Source organism: Ranitomeya imitator, chromosome 10, assembly GCF_032444005.1.
Source record: "Ranitomeya imitator isolate aRanImi1 chromosome 10, aRanImi1.pri, whole genome shotgun sequence".
Classification (NCBI taxonomy): Eukaryota; Metazoa; Chordata; class Amphibia; order Anura; family Dendrobatidae; genus Ranitomeya; species Ranitomeya imitator.
In genome coordinates this window covers 93,182,955-93,202,542 of record NC_091291.1, presented here as the reverse complement: position 1 = coordinate 93,202,542, position 19,588 = coordinate 93,182,955, and the positions used below count along the sequence as shown (strand labels likewise).

The 19,588-nt window shown below is 38.0% G+C and overlaps 1 protein-coding gene and 5 non-coding genes across 6 annotated transcripts; all 6 read right to left on the bottom strand.

Annotated features, from left to right (window-relative positions):
- Positions 1-80: 80 nt before the first annotated feature.
- Positions 81-2,045, bottom strand: LOC138650958 (uncharacterized). The gene is made up of 2 exons (XM_069740848.1): positions 1,460-2,045; positions 81-983 (listed from the first exon to the last, which is right to left on the bottom strand). The coding sequence occupies exons 1-2, from the start codon at positions 1,901-1,903 to the stop codon at positions 183-185; spliced, it is 1,245 nt and encodes a 414-aa protein (XP_069596949.1). The 5' UTR covers positions 1,904-2,045; the 3' UTR covers positions 81-182.
- Positions 2,046-4,677: 2,632 nt separating this feature from the next.
- Positions 4,678-4,760, bottom strand: TRNAL-CAG (transfer RNA leucine (anticodon CAG)). The gene has a single exon. It is a non-coding gene; the product is annotated as a tRNA-Leu (tRNA).
- Positions 4,761-8,857: 4,097 nt separating this feature from the next.
- Positions 8,858-8,940, bottom strand: TRNAL-CAG (transfer RNA leucine (anticodon CAG)). The gene has a single exon. It is a non-coding gene; the product is annotated as a tRNA-Leu (tRNA).
- Positions 8,941-9,987: 1,047 nt separating this feature from the next.
- TRNAF-AAA (transfer RNA phenylalanine (anticodon AAA)) lies at positions 9,988-10,060 on the bottom strand. Its single transcript has one exon. It is a non-coding gene; the product is annotated as a tRNA-Phe (tRNA).
- Positions 10,061-10,960: 900 nt separating this feature from the next.
- On the bottom strand, positions 10,961-11,043 carry TRNAL-CAG (transfer RNA leucine (anticodon CAG)). The gene has a single exon. It is a non-coding gene; the product is annotated as a tRNA-Leu (tRNA).
- Positions 11,044-12,649: 1,606 nt separating this feature from the next.
- On the bottom strand, positions 12,650-12,732 carry TRNAL-CAG (transfer RNA leucine (anticodon CAG)). The gene has a single exon. It is a non-coding gene; the product is annotated as a tRNA-Leu (tRNA).
- Between the last annotated feature and the right edge of the window lie 6,856 nt (positions 12,733-19,588).

Below are 19,588 nucleotides of genomic sequence, written 5' to 3'. Positions count from 1 at the left end.
GTTATGTTATATTTAGTTGTTAATTTTAAACCAAGAAATTGTTACCAAAAAAACCAAAAATCTTCGCATTCTTTCTTTAATGTTTACCAAGCTATAAGGGTTAACAGCACCATTTAATAGGCATCACATTTACTTTAAGTTAGAGAGGTTTATATGACAGCAAAGCAAAAAAAATTTTTTTTTTATACGGCGCGATCCTGCCAGGGTACAGCTCCAGAACCATTAAAGTACTGACAGTATTTTTCGCGACAGTCCCTTGCATCGTCTGCCTGCCTGCCAGATCCAAGTGCTTGAAGAGCTGTAAAATTATCAGGTTGTGTACGCCATTCCCCGGGCACAATATCTCCGGTTCTTGCGTCCACTGCATCAATAAACGAAGGAGGAGAATAGGAGCTCGTATCATGACGTCTCAGGAAATTATGGAGCACACAGCATGCCAAAACCACAAAGTCTATAGACGGCAGCTTCAAGTTGATAGCTGTGTGGAACACTCTAAACCGATTTGCCATAATCCCAAAGGCATTTTCAACCACACGACGGGCCCTCGACAACCGGTAATTAAATATTCTGCGCTCCGGTGTGAGTGTTCTCTGTGCAAATGGCTTCAGCAAATGTGGATGAAGAGGGAAAGCTTCATCAGCGATGAAGACAAAATTTAGGTTTGCTTTTGTGTCTTCATTTAGTGGCAACAGCAGTTCATTGTTCCTCAAGCTTTCCCCAAATGAAGTGTGTTCAAAAACACCACCGTCGGAGACTCGACCATTCATGCCAACATCTACATCGACAAACTCATAGTTCGCATTGACAAGGGCCATGAGGATCACACTGAAATATCCTTTGTAGTTGAAAAAGAAGGATCCAGAGTTGGCTGGTTGCGTGATGCGCACATGCTTTCCATCTAATGCACCACCGCAGTTTGGAAACTGCCACAGCTCATCAAAATCGGAAGCAATCCTCTTCCACTCATCCGCCGTCTTGGGAAACTGCAAGATGAGAAGGAAACATGTACAAATTAGGTCAAATATATTATGCACATACACTCTCATGTGGACATCCTACAGTGAATGAGGCGCAGTATGGGTATAACAAAGTCAACAACCCTGAGTATGCAGGCAGCCATTTTATCAGATGGCTTCGGTGACTCAGAGGGGGTGCTAAACAATATATCTAAATTATATAATCAATAAAATTAGGTTGGGAGCATCAAATAAAAGAAGGGTGGCGCAGGGTTGGAGCAGCACATATCAGAATGGAGCCGCAAAATGGTTGCAGCACATGTCAGAATGGAGGCGCAGGATCACAGCAGCACATGTCTGAATGGGGACGCAGGATGGGAGCAGCACATGATAGGATGTAAAACATATACCAATAGAAATGCGCGTAAACAGGGCGTAGAACGGGTTAAATAGCTAGTATAATATATCGACATAACACAGCAGCCAATAAAATATAGTAGTACCTCCATATAATGCCTTAAGCTGCGCACAATGGCCTCGCATGTCTCCGGAATCACAACGCTCAGGAAAGGTCTGGAAACAGCAGCGGAAAACTGCAAATCCTGAAGAGACCTTCCTGTTGCCAGGAACCGCAGTGTCACCGCCAACCTTTCATCCACGGGCACGGCTGCACGCATCGGCGTATCACACCTTTGTATGAGTGGCATAACAGCAGACAGTATTATTTTGAAGGATTCCTCCGACATCCGAAGGTAGTTTCTGAAATCATGAGGGTTATTGTCACGTAACTCTCTTATGAGACCCATGTGTGACAATGAGGATCTTTTCTGCAGCCAGCTCCGGGTCCACATGCGACGTTTTCGTTTAGGACGTCTCTCCTCTTGGAGACGTGCTGCCTGAAACACCAGGGCAGCAGCAACAACAGAACTCTCATCGGAAGTGAGCATAGTTCCTAAAAAGAAATCAAACGTACAATAAATACACGTGCTTACAAAACAATGTTCTGACCATTGATCTAATAACTATATATTTTACTACTGGTATTAAATGGAGCAGTCAACCATCTCGATCTGTAAAAGAATTAATTGGGCCACGCTACAGCTGTGTACCTGAGGTTCTCAGGCTTACCCTACTCTCCATAAAGGAACAATCGACCACGCTACAGCGTTTATCCACGTTGAAGCGCAACATATGCTACGCTGAAACGTTATACATACCTTTTGCGGAAAAAGTCTAGTAGTAGAAGAAAAGTCCAGGAAATCCAGCGAATTTAGGAGTTCTGTTTACAGCACGTGCTACAGAGAGAAATGAATAGCGCGCTCGAGAGCTCCGGTTTTATCCGCTGGGAACAATAGTTCTTTGTCGAATGAGCGCACAGAATTGTACCGCCCAATCAGCACTTGGGAGGTGGAGAATTCAGCGCTCCTACGTAGCCAACTCCTCCGCCCTTTACATCGTATACAATATCGTGCACACCTTTGTTACACTATGCGATCATGCCGCCACAGCGGGACACTAGACGACGAAAGAAAGTTTCAAACGATGTGCTACGACGTACGATTCACAGCGGGGTCCCGGATCGCAGGAGCGTGTCACACACTGCGATATCGTACCTATATCGCTCGAACGTCACAAATCGTGCCGTCGTAGCGATCAAACTTGCACTGTGTGACGGTACCCTTAGACCGCTCGGCCATCCTGACTTCTTGTGGATTTTGTACCTTAACTCTTTCCAAATTAGTCAGCAGAAATATGACCATCAATTGTCATTGAAAATTATTTTAAAATAATTAATATTACAGTTTTTATTTCTATACATTTGTTTAAACTATTAGTTATCAAGCCTATTTTGAGCTAAAAGGCCAAGCCCCATTTGTTAAAAAATATGACATGTATCAGTTTATGCAGTAATAACTCTGGAATGCTTCTACATATCCCCGTAATTCTGAAAGTGTTTTTTGTGACACATTGTACTTTACATTAACTGTAAATTTAGGTCAATAAACTTAGTTTTTTTCTGTGAAAATATCTAAAGTTTGCTTAAAATTTTGAAATATTAGTCATTTTTATTCTTTGACTGCTTATACCCTTAAACCAACTTGTCGCAACACACAAAAACATTAATAAATAGCATTTTTCATGTGTGTACTTTTTGTCAGCTTTAATTTTCAAACCTCCTTTTATTTTGTTAGGATGTTAGAAATGTTAGATTTCTCACAAAATGCGGTGATGCATCATATTTCTTCAGAAACTACCATTTGGCCACACAGCAGGGCTTTGAAAATAAGAGCACTATTTGGGTTTTGGAATGCAGATTTTGCAAGAATAGTTTGCGGTAAAATTTTCAGAGTACCAAACGTACCAAAACAGCAGAAACCCCCCCCCAAAGTGACCCCATTTTAGAAATTACTTCTCACAATGAATTCATATACACCACAGCATTTCATAGTCAAACATACATGGCTGAAATCATTCAGCTAGTGTCTGATACATGATGCCTGTATCAGCTATCCGGTTCCCATTAAATCCTCTTACAGCTTAGTGAAATGGAAATAAACAAAATAGAGGAAAAATTAAAAAAAAAAATAATTTGCTCAAAAGGAAAAGCTCCCATTTCTCATCTTTTCAACATTTTATTTTCTGTAGATAGTTAAGATTTTTAGGCCTTTTTTCATTTTCTTTAAGTCATCAGCCCATGTGCTTTGTTCATTTTCTCCTTAAAATGTAAACAGTGAAGAAAAATTATGTTGCCGAAACCCAGGGTCGAACCAGGGACTTTTAGATCTTCAGCCTAACGCTCTCCCAACTGAGCTATTTCTGCCAAACACAAACAACTTTAGGAGTGTTTGACACTCGGCAAATGTCAAGCGAAAAGCCTGAAAATGTATATTTTTATTTTTGCTTTGACTAGTTTTTGCAGCATGATTTCTATTTGAAACTCCTGCCATTTTGTTGTACATGTTTAATAACTTTCATTAACTCTTTGTGAATGAGTAGAAAAAAAAATGCAATTTTGACAGATTTTTTTACATTTCCAATTTGACTCTATTCATCACGTTCATTCTAACCCTGTGTTTATGAGACAGGTGATGGTTGCACATAAAACACAATGTGCATGCATAATGTTACATCAAGTTTTATTTGATATTAGATGCAAATAATTGGAGCAAAAAAGGAGACAAAAATTTAGAGAAAATATTTTAATGATTGTTAACTTTCAATGTGAAAACGTTTGTCCCAAAATGTGCTGAAACTTAGATGTCAGTATCGCATGCGCATTTCAGACTTTTTAATCTATGATTACCTACTTTTTCAGCTTTTGTTTATTAAGTACTGTTATGGTCTATTGAGGAATGAGGTAAACAAATATGAAATTAGACTTACCTGCAATTCAGTTTATAGAAATCTCCCAGAACAACCCCATAGGATGTGGAATCTCCGACCTAATAGGGAAAGAGAACACAAAGAGGTGAAATAATCCTCCCCATTCACCGCCCATAGTATTTTTATGGTGCCAAGACAGCTAACATATGCACATAAAACCTATTTCACAATCCTAGAGTTCCATTTATAGATGACAATTTCAGATTCACCCCAAAAACTCCCAGGTAGTCATAACTTTGGGATCAGGTTTTTTAAGGCCCATTGCTAAGTTTGGTTTGAGCCCAATCTAATCAATAACTGAAGGGAATCTGTATAGTTTCATGAAACGAAAAGGTGATGTCAGAAGTGGGATTTGAACCCACGCCTCCAAGAGAGACTGCGACCTGAACGCAGCACCTTAGACCGCTCGGCCATCCTGACTTCTTGTGGATTTTGTACCTTAACTCTTTCCAAATTAGTCAGCAGAAATATGACCATCAATTGTCATTGAAAATTATTTTAAAATAATTAATATTACAGTTTTTATTTCTATACATTTGTTTAAACTATTAGTTATCAAGCCTATTTTGAGCTAAAAGGCCAAGCCCCATTTGTTAAAAAATATGACATGTATCACTTTATGCAGTAATAACTCTGGAATGCTTCTACATATCCCCGTAATTCTGAAAGTGTTTTTTGTGACACATTGTACTTTACATTAACTGTAAATTTAGGTCAAAAAACTTTTAGTTTTTTTTCTGTGAAAATATCTAAAATTTGCTTAAAATTTTGAAATATTAGTCATTTTTATTCTTTGACTGCTTACACCCTTAAACCAACTTGTCGCAACACACAAAAACATTAATAAATAGCATTTTTCATGTGTGTACTTTTTGTCAGCATTAATTTTCAAACCTCCTTTTATTTTGTTAGGATGTTAGAAATGTTAGATTTCTCACAAAATGCGGTGATGCATCATATTTCTTCAGAAACTACCATTTGGCCACACAGCAGGGCTTTGAAAATAAGAGCACTATTTGGGTTTTGGAATGCAGATTTTGCAAGAATAGTTTGCGGTAAAATTTTCAGAGTACCAAACGTACCAAAACAGCAGAAACTCCCCCCAAAGTGACCCCATTTTAGAAATTACTTCTCACAATGAATTCATATACACCACAGCATTTCATAGTCAAACATACATGGCTGAAATCATTCAGCTAGTGTCTGATACATGATGCCTGTATCAGCTATCCGGTTCCCATTAAATCCTCTTACAGCTTAGTGAAATGGAAATAAACAAAATAGAGGAAAAATTTAAAAAAAAATAATTTGCTCAAAAGGAAAAGCTCCCATTTCTCATCTTTTCAACATTTTATTTTCTGTAGATAGTTAAGATTTTTAGGCCTTTTTTCATTTTCTTTAAGTCATCAGCCCATGTGCTTTGTTCATTTTCTCCTTAAAATGTAAACAGTAAAGAAAAATTATGTTGCCGAAACCCGGGACCTTTAGATCTTCAGTCTAACGCTCTTCCAACTGAGCTATTTCGGCCAAACGCAAACAGCATTAGGAGTGTTTGACACTCGGCAAATGTCAAGCGAAACCCCTGAAAATGTATATTTTTATTTTTGCTTTGACTAGTTTTTGCAGCATGATTTCTATTTGAAACTCCTGCCATTTTGTTGTACATGTTTAATAACTTTCATTAACTCTTTGTGAATGAGTAGAAAAAAAATGCAATTTTGACAGATTTTTTTACATTTCCAATTTGACTCTATTCATCACGTTCATTCTAACCCTGTGTTTATGAGACAGGTGATGGATGCACATAAAACACAATGTGCATGCATAATTTAACATCAAGTTTTATTTGATATTAGATGCAAATAATTGAAGCAAAAAAGGAGACAAAAATTTAGAGAAAATATTTTAATGATTGTTAACTTTCAATGTGAAAACGTTTGTCCCAAAATGTGCTGAAACTTAGATGTCAGTATCGCATGCGCATTTCAGACTTTTTAATCTATGATTACCTACTTTTTCAGCTTTTGTTTATTAAGTACTGTTATGGTCTATTGAGGAATGAGGTAAACAAATATGAAATTAGACTTACCTGCAATTCAGTTTATAGAAATCTCCCAGAACAACAACATAGGATGTGGAATCTCCGACCTAATAGGGAAAGAGAACACAAAGAGGTGAAATAATCCTCCCCATTCACCGTCAATAGTATTTTTATGGTGCCAAGACAGCTAACATATGCACATAAAACCTATTTCACAATCCTAGAGTTCCGTTTATAGATGACAATTTCAGATTCACCCCAAAAACTCCCAGGTAGTCATAACTTTGGGATCAGGTTTTTTAAGGCCCATTGCTAAGTTTGGTTTGAGCCCCATCTAATCAATAACTGAAGGGAATCTGTATAGTTTCATGAAACGAAAAGGTGATGTCAGAAGTGAGATTTGAACCCACGCCTCCAAGAGAGACAGCGACCTGAACGCAGCGCCTTAGACTGCTCGGCCATCCTGACTTCTTGTGGATTTTGTGCCTTAACTCTTTCCAAATTAGTCAGCAGAAATATGACCATCAATTGTCATTGAAAATTATTTTAAAATAATTAATATTACAGTTTTTATTTCTATACATTTGTTTAAACTATTAGTTATCAAGCCTATTTTGAGCTAAAAGGCCAAGCCCCATTTGTTAAAAAATATGACATGTATCACTTTATGCAGTAATAACTCTGGAATGCTTCTACATATCCCCGTAATTCTGAAAGTGTTTTTTGTGACACATTGTACTTTACATTAACTGTAAATTTAGGTAAAAAAACTTTTAGTTTTTTTTCTGTGAAAATATCTAAAATTTGCTTAAAATTTTGAAATATTAGTCATTTTTATTCTTTGACTGCTTACACCCTTAAACCAACTTGTCGCAACACACAAAAACATTAATAAATAGCATTTTTCATGTGTGTACTTTTTGTCAGCATTAGTTTTCAAACCTCCTTTTATTTTGTTAGGATGTTAGAAATGTTAGATTTCTCACAAAATGCGGTGATGCATCATATTTCTTCAGAAACTACCATTTGGCCACACAGCAGGGCTTTGAAAATAAGAGCACTATTTGGGTTTTGGAATGCAGATTTTGCAAGAATAGTTTGCGGTAAAATTTTCAGAGTACCAAACGTACCAAAACAGCAGAAACCCCCCCCCAAAGTGACCCCATTTTAGAAATTACTTCTCACAATGAATTCATATACACCACAGCATTTCATAGTCAAACATACATGGCTGAAATCATTCAGCTAGTGTCTGATACATGATGCCTGTATCAGCTATCCGGTTCCCATTAAATCCTCTTACAGCTTAGTGAAATGGAAATAAACAAAATAGAGGAAAAATTAAAAAAAAAATAATTTGCTCAAAAGGAAAAGCTCCCATTTCTCATCTTTTCAACATTTTATTTTCTGTAGATAGTTAAGATTTTTAGGCCTTTTTTCATTTTCTTTAAGTCATCAGCCCATGTGCTTTGTTCATTTTCTCCTTAAAATGTAAACAGTAAAGAAAAATTATGTTGCCGAAACCCGGGACCTTTAGATCTTCAGTCTAACGCTCTTCCAACTGAGCTATTTCGGCCAAACGCAAACAACATTAGGAGTGTTTGACACTCGGCAAATGTCAAGCGAAACCCCTGAAAATTTATATTTTTATTTTTGCTTTGACTAGTTTTTGCAGCATGATTTCTATTTGAAACTCCTGCCATTTTGTTGTACATGTTTAATAACTTTCATTAACTCTTTGTGAATGAGTAGAAAAAAAATGCAATTTTGACAGATTTTTTTACATTTCCAATTTGACTCTATTCATCACGTTCATTCTAACCCTGTGTTTATGAGACAGGTGATGGTTGCACATAAAACACAATGAGCATGCATAATGTTACATCAAGTTTTATTTGATATTAGATGCAAATAATTGGAGCAAAAAAGGAGACAAAAATTTAGAGAAAATATTTTAATGATTGTTAACTTTCAATGTGAAAACGTTTGTCCCAAAATGTGCTGAAACTTAGATGTCAGTATCGCATGCGCATTTCAGACTTTTTAATCTATGATTACCTACTTTTTCAGCTTTTGTTTATTAAGTACTGTTATGGTCTATTGAGGAATTAGGTAAACAAATATGAAATTAGACTTACCTGCAATTCAGTTTATAGAAATCTCCCAGAACAACCCCATAGGATGTGGAATCTCCGACCTAATAGGGAAAGAGAACACAAAGAGGTGAAATAATCCTCCCCATTCACCGCCCATAGTATTTTTATGGTGCCAAGACAGCTAACATATGCACATAAAACCTATTTCACAATCCTAGAGTTCCGTTTATAGATGACAATTTCAGATTCACCCCAAAAACTCCCAGGTAGTCACAACTTTGGGATCAGGTTTTTTTAAGGCCCATTGCTAAGTTTGGTTTGAGCCCCATCTAATCAATAACTGAAGGGAATCTGTATAGTTTCATGAAACGAAAAGGTGATGTCAGAAGTGGGATTTGAACCCACGCCTCCAAGAGAGACTGCGACCTGAACGCAGCGCCTTAGACCGCTCGGCCATCCTGACTTCTTGTGGTTTTTGTACCTTAACTCTTTCCAAATTAGTCAGCAGAAATATGACCATCAATTGTCATTGAAAATTATTTTAAAATAATTAATATTACAGTTTTTATTTCTATACATTTGTTTAAACTATTAGTTATCAAGCCTATTTTGAGCTAAAAGGCCAAGCCCCATTTGTTAAAAAAATATGACATGTATCACTTTATGCAGTAATAACTCTGGAATGCTTCTACATATCCCCGTAATTCTGAAAGTGTTTTTTGTGACACATTGTACTTTACATTAACTGTAAATTTAGGTCAATAAACTTTTAGTTTTTTTCTGTGAAAATATCTAAAGTTTGCTTAAAATTTTGAAATATTAGTCATTTTTATTCTTTGACTGCTTATACCCTTGAACCAACTTGTCGCAACACACAAAAACATTAATAAATAGCATTTTTCATGTGTGTACTTTTTGTCAGCATTAATTTTCAAACCTCCTTTTATTTTGTTAGGATGTTAGAAATGTTAGATTTCTCACAAAATGCGGTGATGCATCATATTTCTTCAGAAACTACCATTTGGCCACACAGCAGGGCTTTGAAAATAAGAGCACTATTCGGGTTTTGGAATGCAGATTTTGCAAGAATAGTTTGCGGTAAAATATTCAGAGTACCAAACGTACCAAAATAGCAGAAACCCCCCCCAAAGTGACCCCATTTTAGAAATTACTTCTCACAAAGAATTCATATACACCGCAGCATTTCATAGTCAAACATACATGGCTGAAATCATTCAGCTAGTGTCTGATACATGATGCCTGTATCAGCTATCCGGTTCCCATTAAATCCTCTTACAGCTTATTGAAATGGAAATAAACAAAATAGAGGAAAAATTAAAAAAAAAAATAATTTGCTCAAAAGGAAAAGCTCCCATTTCTCATCTTTTCAACATTTTATTTTCTGTAGATAGTTAAGATTTTTAGGCCTTTTTTCCTTTTTTTTAAGTCATCAGCCCATGTGCTTTGTTCATTTTCTCCTTAAAATGTAAACAGTGAAGAAAAATTATGTTGCCGAAACCCGGGATCGAACCAGGGACCTTTAGATCTTTAGTCTAACGCTCTCCCAACTGAGCTATTTCGGCCAAACACAAACAACTTTAGGAGTGTTTGACACTCGGCAAATGTCAAGCGAAACCCCTGAAAATGTATATTTTTATTTTTGCTTTGACTAGTTTTTGCAGCATGATTTCTATTTGAAACTCCTGCCATTTTGTTGTACATGTTTAATAATTTTCATTAACTCTTTGTGAATGAGTAGAAAAAAAATGCAATTTTGACAGATTTTTTTACATTTCCAATTTGACTCTATTCATCACGTTCATTCTAACCTTGTGTTTATGAGACAGGTGATGGTTGCACATAAAACACAATGTGCATGCATAATGTTACATCAAGTTTTATTTGATATTAGATGCAAATAATTGGAGCAAAAATGGAGACAAAAATTTAGAGAAAATATTTTAATGATTGTTAACTTTCAATTTGAAAACGTTTGTCCCAAAATGTGCTGAAACTTAGATGTCAGTATCGCATGCGCATTTCAGACTTTTTAATCTATGATTACCTACTTTTTCAGCTTTTGTTTATTAAGTACTGTTATGGTCTATTGAGGAATGAGGTAAACAAATATGAAATTAGACTTACCTGCAATTCAGTTTATAGAAATCTCCCAGAACAACCCCATAGGATGTGGAATCTCCGACCTAATAGGGAAAGAGAACACAAAGAGGTGAAATAATCCTCCCCATTCACCGCCCCATAGTATTTTTATGGTGCCAAGACAGCTAACATATGCACATAAAACCTATTTCACAATCCTAGAGTTCCGTTTATAGATGACAATTTCAGATTCACCCCAAAAACTCCCAGGTAGTCATAACTTTGGGATCAGGTTTTTTAAGGCCCATTGCTAAGTTTGGTTTGAGCCCCATCTAATCAATAACTGAAGGGAATCTGTATAGTTTCATGAAACGAAAAGGTGATGTCAGAAGTGGGATTTGAACCCACGCCTCCAAGAGAGACTGCGACCTGAACGCAGCGCCTTAGACCGCTCGGCCATCCTGACTTCTTGTGGTTTTTGTACCTTAACTCTTTCCAAATTAGTCAGCAGAAATATGACCATCAATTGTCATTGAAAATTATTTTAAAATAATTAATATTACAGTTTTTATTTCTATACATTTGTTTAAACTATTAGTTATCAAGCCTATTTTGAGCTAAAAGGCCAAGCCCCATTTGTTAAAAAAATATGACATGTATCACTTTATGCAGTAATAACTCTGGAATGCTTCTACATATCCCCGTAATTCTGAAAGTGTTTTTTGTGACACATTGTGCTTTACATTAACTGTAAATTTAGGTAAAAAAACTTTTAGTTTTTAGTTAGAACCAGGGACCTTTAGATCTTCAGTCTAACGCTCTCCCAACTGAGCTATTTCGGCCAAACACACACAACTTTAGGAGTGTTTGACACTCGGCAAATGTCAAGCGAAACCCCTGAAAATGTATATTTTTATTTTTGCTTTGACTAGTTTTTGCAGCATGATTTCTATTTGAAACTCCTGTCATTTTGTTGTACATGTTTAATAATTTTCATTAACTCTTTGTGAATGAGTAGAAAAAAAATGCAATTTTGACAGATTTTTTTACATTTCCAATTTGACTCTATTCATCACGTTCATTCTAACCCTGTTTATGAGACAGGTAATGGTTGCACATAAAACACAATGTGCATGCATAATTTTACATCAAGTTTTATTTGATATTAGATGCAAATAATTGGAGCAAAAAAGGAGACAAAAATTTAGAGAAAATATTTTAATGATTGTTAACTTTCAATGTGAAAACGTTTGTCCCAAAATGTGCTGAAACTTAGATGTCAGTATCGCATGCGCATTTCAGACTTTTTAATCTATGATTACCTACTTTTTCAGCTTTTTTTTTATTAAGTACTGTTATGGTCTATTGAGGAATGAGGTAAACAAATATGAAATTAGACTTACCTGCAATTCAGTTTATAGAAATCTCCCAGAACAACCCCATAGGATGTGGAATCTCCGACCTAATAGGGAAAGAGAACACAAAGAGGTGAAATAATCCTCCCCATTCACCGCCCATAGTATTTTTATGGTGCCAAGACAGCTAACATATGCACATAAAACCTATTTCACAATCCTAGAGTTCCGTTTATAGATGACAATTTCAGATTCACCCCAAAAACTCCCAGGAAGTCATAACTTTGGGACCAGGTTTTTTAAAGGGAACCTGTCACCTGAATTTGGCGGGACTGGTTTTGGGTCATATGGGCGGAGTTTTCGGGTGTTTGATTCACCCTTTCCTTACCCACTGGCTGCATGCTGGCTGCAATATTGGATTGAAGTTCATTCTCTGTCCTCTATAGTACACGCCTGCACAAGGCAAGATTGCTTTGCGCAGGCGTGTACTATGGAGAACAGAGAATGAACTTCAATCCAATATTGCAGCCAGCATGCAGCCAGCGGGTAAGGAAAGGGTGAATCAAACACCCGAAAACTCCACCCATATGACCCAAAACCAGTCCCGCCAAATTCAGGTGACAGAGTCCCTTTAAGGCCCATTGCTAAGTTTGGTTTGAGCCCCATCTAATCAATAACTGAAGGGAATCTGTATAGTTTCATGAAACGAAAAGGTGATGTCAGAAGTGGGATTTGAACCCACACCTCCAAGAGAGACTGCGACCTGAACGCAGCGCCTTAGACCGCTCGGCCATCCTGACTTCTTGTGGATTGTGTAACTTAACTCTTTCCAAATTAGTCAGCAGAAATATGACCATCAATTGTCATTGAAAATTATTTTAAAATAATTAATATTACAGTTTTTATTTCTATACATTTGTTTAAACTATTAGTTATCAAGCCTATTTTGAGCTAAAAGGCCAAGCCCCATTTGTTAAAAAATATGACATGTATCACTTTATGCAGTAATAACTCTGGAATGCTTCTACATATCCCCGTAATTCTGAAAGTGTTTTTTGTGACACATTGTACTTTACATTAACTGTAAATTTAGGTGAATAAACTTTTAGTTTTTTTCTGTGAAAATATCTAAAGTTTGCTTAAAATTTTGAAATATTAGTCATTTTTATTCTTTGACTGCTTATACCCTTAACCCCTTTCTGCCATTAGACGTACTATTGCATCCATGTGGGGTGGGCTTTACTTCCCAAGGACGCAATAGTACGTCATATGCGATCGGCAGCGCTCACGGGGGGAGCGCCGCCGATCGCGGCCGGGTGTCAGCTGTTTATCGCAGCTGACATCCGGCACTATGTGCCAGGAGCGGTCACGGACCGCCCCCGGCACATTAACCCCCGGCACACCGCGATCAAAGATGATCGCGATGTGCCGGCGGTGCAGGGAAGCACCGCGCAGGGAGGGGGCTCCCTGCGGGCTTCCCTGAGCCCCCCGCAGCAACGCGATCACATCGCGTTGCTGCGAGGGTCTCACCTCCCTCCCTGCTCCCTCCAGCCCCGGATCCAAGATGGCCGTGGATCCGGGTCCTGCAGGGAGGGAGGTGGCTTCACAGAGCCTGCTCAGAGCAGGCACTGTGAAGCAGCCTGCACTCCTATCAGATCAGTGATCTGACAGAGTGCTGTGCAAACTGTCAGATCACTGATCTGTGATGTCCCCCCCTGGGACAAAGTAAAAAAGTAAAAAAAAAAAATTTCAAATGTGTAAAAAAAAATTAAAAAAAATATTCCAAAATAATGAAAAAAAAAATAAAAATATTATTCCCATAAATACATTTCTTTATCTAAATAAAAAAAAAAAAACAATAAAAGTACACATATTTAGTATCGCTGCGTCCGTAACGGCCCGACCTATAAAACTGGCCCACTAGTTAACCCCTTCAGTAAACACCGTAAGAAAAAAAAAAAAAAAACGAGGCAAAAAACAACGCTTGATAATCATACCGCCGAACAAAAAGTGGAATAACACGCGATCAAAAAGACAGATATAACTAACCATGGTACCGCTGAAAACGTCATCTTGTCCCGCAAAAAACGAGCCGCCATACAGCATCATCAGCAAAAAAATAAAAAAGTTATAGTCCTGAGAATAAAGCGATGCAAAAATAATTATTTTTTCTATAAAATAGTTTTTATCGTATAAAAGCGCCAAAACATAAAAAAATGATATAAATGAGGTGTCGCTGTAATCGTACTGACCCGAAGAATAAAACTGCTTCATCAATTTTACCAAACGCGGAACGGTATAAACGCCTCCCCCAAAAGAAATTCATGAATAGCTGGTTTTTGGTCATTCTGCCTCACAAAAATCGGAATAAAAAGCGATCAAAAAATGTCACGTGCCCGAAAATGTTACCAATAAAAACATCAACTCGTCCCGCAAAAACCAAGACCTCACATGACTCTGTGGACCAGAATATAGAAAAATTATAGCTCTCAAAATGTGGTAACGCAAAAAATATTTTTTGCAATAAAAAGCGTCTTTCAGTGTGTGACGGCTGCCAATCATAAAAATCCGCTAAAAAACCCGCTATAAAAGTAAATCAAACCCCCCTTCATCACCCCCTTAGTTAGGGAAAAATTAAAAAAATGTATTTATTTCCATTTTCCCATTAGGGCTAGGGTTAGAGTTAGGGCTAGGGTTAGGGCTAGGGTTAGGGCTAGGGTTAGGGCTAGGGCTAGGGCTAGGGTTAGGGCTAGGGCTAGGGTTAGGGTTAGGGTTAGGGCTAGGGTTAGGGCTAGGGTTAGGGTTAGGGTTAGGGCTAGGGTTAGGGCTAGGGTTAGGGCTAGGGTTAGGGCTAGGGTTAGGGCTAGGGTTAGGGCTAGGGTTAGGGCTAGGGCTACAGTTTGGGTTGGGGCTAAAGTTACAGTTAGGGTTTAGATTACATTTACGGTTGGGAATAGGGTTGGGATTAGGGTTAGGGGTGTGTCAGGGTTAGAGGTGTGGTTAGGGTTACTGTTGGGATTAGGGTTAGGGATGTGTTTGGATTAGGGTTTCAGTTATAATTGGGGGGTTTCCACTGTTTAGGCACATCAGGGGCTCTCCAAACGCGACATGGCGTCCGATCTCAATTCCAGCCAATTCTGCGTTGAAAAAGTAAAACAGTGCTTCTTCCCTTCCGAGCTCTCCCGTGTGCCCAAACAGGGGTTTACCCCAACATATGGGGTATCAGCGTACTCAGGACAAATAGGACAACAACTTTTGGGGTCCAATTTCTCCTGCTACCCTTGGGAAAATACAAAACTCGGGGCTAAAACATATTTTTTGTGGAAAAAAAAAGATTTTTTATTTTCACGGCTCTGCGTTATAAACTGTAGTGAAACACTTGGGGGTTCAAAGTTCTCACAACACATCTAGATTAGTTCCCTGGGGGGTCTAGTTTCCAATATGGGGTCACTTGTGGGGGGTTTCTACTGTTTAGGTACATTAGGGGTTCTGCAAACGCAATGTGACGTCTGCAGACCATTCCATCTAAGTCTGCATTCCAAATGGCGCTCCTTCCCTTCCGAGCTCTGCCATGCGCTCAAACGTTGGTTTCCCCCAACATACGGGGTATCAGCGTACTCAGGACAAATTGGACAACAACTTTTGGGGTCGAATTTCTCCTCTTACCCTCGGGAAAATACAAAACTGGGGGCTAAAAAATAATTTTGGGGGGAAAGATTTTTTTTTTTAATTTTCACGGCTCTGCGTTACAAACTGTAGTGAGACACTTGGGGGTTCAAAGCTATCACAACACATCTAGATGAGTTCCTTAGGGGGTCTAGTTTCCAAAATGGTGTCACTTGTGGGAGGTTTCTACTGTTTAGGTACATTAGGGGCTCTGCAAATGCAATGTGACACCTGCAGACCATTCCATCTAAGTCCTCATTCCAAATGGAGCTCCTTCCCTTCCGAGCCCTCCCATGCGCCCAAACAGTGGTTCCCCCCCACATATGGGGTATCAGCGCACTCAGGACAAATTGGACAACAAATTGTGGGGTCGAATTTCTCCTTTTACCCTCGGAAAAATACAAAACTGGGGGCTAAAAAATAATTTTTGTGGGAAAAAATTTTTGTTTTATTTTTACGGCTCTCCATTATAAACTTCTGTGAAGCCCTTGGTGGGTCAAAGCGCTCAGCACACATCTAGATAAGTTCCTAAGGGGGTCTACTTTCCAAAATGGTGTCACTTGTGGGGGGTTTCTACTGTTTAGGTACATTAGGGGCTCTGCAAACGCAATGTGACACCTGCAGACCATTCCATCTAAGTCTGCATTCAAATGGCACTCCTTCCCTTCTGAGCCCTCCCATGTGCCCAAACAGTGGTTCCCCCCACATATGGTGTATCATCGCACTCAGGACAAATTGGGCAACAAATTTTGGGGTCCAATTTCTCCTGTTACCCTCAGGAAAATACAAAACTGGGGGCTAAAAAAATAATTTTTGTGGGAAAAAAATGTTGTTTTATTTTTACGGCTCTGCATTATAAACTTCTGTGAAGCACTTGGTGGGTCAAAGTGCTCACCACACCTCTAGATAAGTTCCTTAGGGGGTCTACTTTCCAAAATGGTGTCATTTGTGGGGGGTTTCAATGTTTAGGCACATCAGTGGCTCTTCAAACGCAACATGGCGTCCCATCTCAATTCCTGTCAATTTTGCTTTGAAAAGTCAAACGGCGCTCCTTCCCTTCCGAGCTCTCCCATCCACCCAAACAGTGGTTTACCCCCACATATGGGGTATCCGCGTACTCAGGACAAATTGTACAACAACTTTTGGGGTCCAATTTCTTCTCTTACCCTTGGGAAAATAAAAAATTGGGGGCAAAAAGATAATTTTTGTGAAAAAATATGATTTTTTATTTTTACGGTTCTACATTATAAACTTCTGTGAAGCACTTGGTGGGTCAAAGTGCTCACCACACCTCTAGATAAGTTCCTTAGGGGGTCTACTTTCCAAAATGGTGTCACTTGTGGGGGTTTCAATGTTTAGGCACATCAGTGGCTCTTCAAACGCAACATGACGTCCCATCTCAATTCCTGTCAATTTTGCATTGAAAAGTCAAACGGCGCTCCTTCCCTTCCGAGCTCTCCCATCCGCCCAAACAGTGGTTTACCCCCACATATGGGCTATCAGCGTACTCAGGACAAATTGTACAACAACTTTTGGGGTCCAATTTCTTCTCTTACCCTTGGGAAAATAAAAAATTGGGGGCGAAAAGATAATTTGTGAAAAAATATGATTTTTTATTTTTGCGGTTCTACATTATAAACTTCTGTGAAGCACTTGTTGGGTCAAAGTGCTCACCACACCTCTAGATAAGTTCCTTAGGGGGTCTACTTTCCAAAATGGTGTCACTTGTGGGGGGTTTCAATGTTTAGCCACATCAGGGGCTCTCCAAACGAAACATGGCGTCCCATCTCAATTCCAGTCAATTTTGCATTGAAAAGTCAAATGGCACTCCTTCGCTTCCGAGCTCTGCCATGCGCCCAAACAGTGGTTTACCCCCACATGTGGGGTATTGGCATACTCAGGACAAATTGTACAACAATGTTTGGGGTCCATTTTCTCCTGTTACCCTTGGTAAAATAAAACAAATTGGAGCTGAATTACATTTTTTGTGAAAAAAAGTTAAATGTTCATTTTTATTTAAACATTCAAAAAATTCCTGTGAAGCACCAGAAGGGTTAATAAACTTCTTGAATATGGTTTTGAGCACCTTGAGGGGTGTAGTTTTTAGAATGGTGTCACACTTGGGTATTTTCTATCATATAGACCCCTCAAAATGACTTCAAATGAGATGTGGTCCCTAAAATAAAATGGTGTTGTAGAAATGAGAAATTGCTGGTCAACTTTTAACCCTTATAACTCCCTAACAAAAAAAAATTTTGGTTCCAAAATTGTGCTGATGTAAAGTAGACATGTGGGAAATGTTACATATTAAGTATTTTGAAGACACAAAAGAGAATGGTAAAACCAAAAACACTCAGTTTGAAAAAATGTTTGCAGTAATCCGCAAGTGCTAGTAAAAGATGTAAATAACAGGGTATTTGGTTGATACGTTTTTTATTAAGTATTTTGTGTGACATATCTCTGTGATTTAATTGCATAAAAATTCAAAGTTGGAAAATTGCGAAATTTTCATAATTTTCGCCAAATTTCCGTTTTTTTCACAAATAAACGCAGGTACTATCAAAGAATTTTTACCATTGTCATGAAGTACAATATGTCACGAGAAAACAATGTCAGAATCACCAGGATCCATTGAAGCGTTCCAGAGTTATAACCTCATAAAGGGACAGTGGTCAGAATTGTAAAAATTGGCCCGGTCATTAACGTGCAAACCACCCTTGGGGGTAAAGGGGTTAAACCAACTTGTCGCAACACACAAAAACATTAATAAATAGCATTTTTCATGTGTGTACTTTTTGTCAGCATTAATTTTCAAACCTCCTTTTATTTTGTTAGGATGTTAGAAATGTTAGATTTCTCACAAAATGCGGTGATGCATCATATTTCTTCAGAAACTACCATTTGGCCACACAGCAGGGCTTTGAAAATAAGAGCACTATTCGGGTTTTGGAATGCAGATTTTGCAAGAATACTTTGCGGTAACATTTTCAGAGTGCCAAACGTACCAAAACAGCAGAAACCCCCCCCAAAGTGACCCCATTTTAGAAATTACTTCTCACAATGAATTCATATACACCACAGCATTTCATAGTCAAACATACATGGCTGAAATCATTCAGCTAGTGTCTGATACATGATGCCTGTATCAGCTATCCGGTTCCCATTATATCCTCTTACAGCTTAGTGAAATGGAAATAAACAAAATAGAGGAAAAATTAAAAAAAAATAATAATTTGCTCAAAAGGAAAAGCTCCCATTTCTCATCTTTTCAACATTTTATTTTCTGTAGATAGTTAAGATTTTTAGGCCTTTTTTCATTTTCTTTAAGTCATCAGCCCATGTGCTTTGTTCATTTTCTCCTTAAAATGTAAACAGTGAAGAAAAATTATGTTGCCGAAACACGGAATCGAACCAGGGACCTTTAGATCTTCAGTCTAACGATCTCCCAACTGAGCTATTTCGGCCAAACAAATTTCTCATAAAATGCGGTGATGCATCATATTTCTTCAGAAACTACCATTTGGACACACAGCAGGGCTTAGAATATAAGAGCACTATTCGGGTTTGGGAATGCAGATTTTGCAAGAATAGTTTGCGGTAAAATTTTCAGAGTACCAAACGTACCAAAACAGCAGAAACCCCCCCAAAGTGACCCCATTTTAGAAATTACTTCTCACAATGAATTCATATACACCACAGCATTTCATGGTCAAACATACATGGCTGAAATCATTCAGCTAGTGTCTGATTTATGATGCCTGTATCAGCTATCCGGTTCCCATTAAATCCTCTTACAGCTTAGTGAAATGGAAATAAACAAAATAGAGGAAAAATTAAAAAAAAAATAATAATTTGCTCAAAAGGAAAAGCTCCCATATCTCATCTTTTCAACATTTTATTTTCTGTAGATAGTTAAGATTTTTAGGCCTTTTTTCATTTTTTTAAGTCATCAGCCCATGTGCTTTGTTCATTTTCTCCTTAAAATGTAAA